The sequence below is a fragment of the Arachis duranensis genome, unplaced genomic scaffold (genome assembly GCF_000817695.3).
Source record: "Arachis duranensis cultivar V14167 unplaced genomic scaffold, aradu.V14167.gnm2.J7QH unplaced_Scaffold_177923, whole genome shotgun sequence".
NCBI lineage: Eukaryota > Viridiplantae > Streptophyta > Magnoliopsida > Fabales > Fabaceae > Arachis > Arachis duranensis.
In genome coordinates, this window is record NW_026264369.1 from 4003 (window position 1) to 5327 (window position 1325).

Below are 1325 nucleotides of genomic sequence, written 5' to 3' on the forward strand. Positions count from 1 at the left end.
AACAAATTTTATGGGATATTACCCACCATCACCAATCTCTAATGGTGGTTGGGAATATCACCAAGAAGATACAAATTCTGAGCACTCCAATCCATGGAGATTTGCTTCAGAACTCCAAGATGAGCAAGAAAATTTTGAGGGATACCAACCACCACCATAAAATGATTCATATCATTATCCTCATGGTGGATGGGAGTATCAACAAGGAATGAAGGAGTATGAACAATCAAGTGAAATGAACTATTTCCCAGAGCCACAAAGTGACTCAAACTATTATGGCACGTACACAAAAGATGGCTGGGAAGGGAAATGCAATGATTCATATTCTAATTATTTAAGAACATTATCACTTGATCGTGTTGCCAGAGCATACTTGGAAGAGTGTTCATCATTTGATTATGCCTCAACACAAAATTCCCTCCAAGATCCATACAACTCATCTCACCAACCACAAAATTACTCTCAACCTTTATCCTTTGAGCTAGTGGCTGAGGATCCCCTTCAAAAGTCCAGAGAATTATTGGAAAGACAAGAACAAATTATGGAAGAACAAAAACAACGCTGGACAGAACAAGAATTCCTCCTCAAGAAAACAGAAGGGCATGTAGAGCAAAGGAAGATTCATTCAGGAGCACCAAGTGTTAAGGATGATGAACAATCTGTGAGTGAAGAAGAGGAAGAAGAGGTTCCTATATCAATTGAAATTTCAATGGAGGAAGAGCAAGATGAGGAGGCTACTGTATCAAGTGAACTTTCAATGAAGAACAAGGTGGTTGAAAATGAAATTGCACTTGAGATGACAAGGGAACATAAAGACTCACAACTCTCACAAACTTTCCTGACCCAACAACTCTCAACACTTGAATCCATGATTGAAAGGTATGAAGAGGAGATGAAGAAAGCTTGGGAAGATCAACAAACCTCGTCCATGAAAGAGCTACTAAAGCAAATGTTGAGTGTAAAAGAGGAAGGGGAAGAACAAGCTAGTGAGGAGGACAATCAAGAACGTCCAAACTCAAGGGAAACAGAGAGGCATATGAAGGACAAGCTCATTGAACCACCAATTCAAAAGGCTCTGGATGAAGATCAAACTCCAAAAATCACACAGCAACCATGTTTTAACATCAAAGAAGTGAAGGCAACTAACAAGAGCACCAATTCTGTCCCCCTGATCAAGCAAGCAAGCTCAACCAAGCCAATTTCAAAAGAAAGCTTGCTGAGAGGAAATCAAGAAAGGGGACAAAAGCTGAAACTTCTCCTTCCTTGAAGTCATTCCTCTTAACAAACTGGAAGAAGAGGAAGAAAGTGAAGAACAACATGTCAAG

At 39.8% G+C, this 1325-nt stretch overlaps 1 protein-coding gene across 1 annotated transcript in view; it reads left to right on the forward strand.

Annotated features, from left to right (window-relative positions):
- Nucleotides 1–208: 208 nt before the first annotated feature.
- The window catches only part of LOC107472585 (uncharacterized), a 5809-nt gene continuing 4692 nt past the window's right edge, over nt 209–1325 (forward strand). The window contains exon 1 of the mRNA XM_016092098.1: nt 209–1032. Within this exon, the coding sequence (XP_015947584.1) occupies nt 209–1032 (824 nt within the window). The remainder of the gene's footprint in view (nt 1033–1325) is intronic.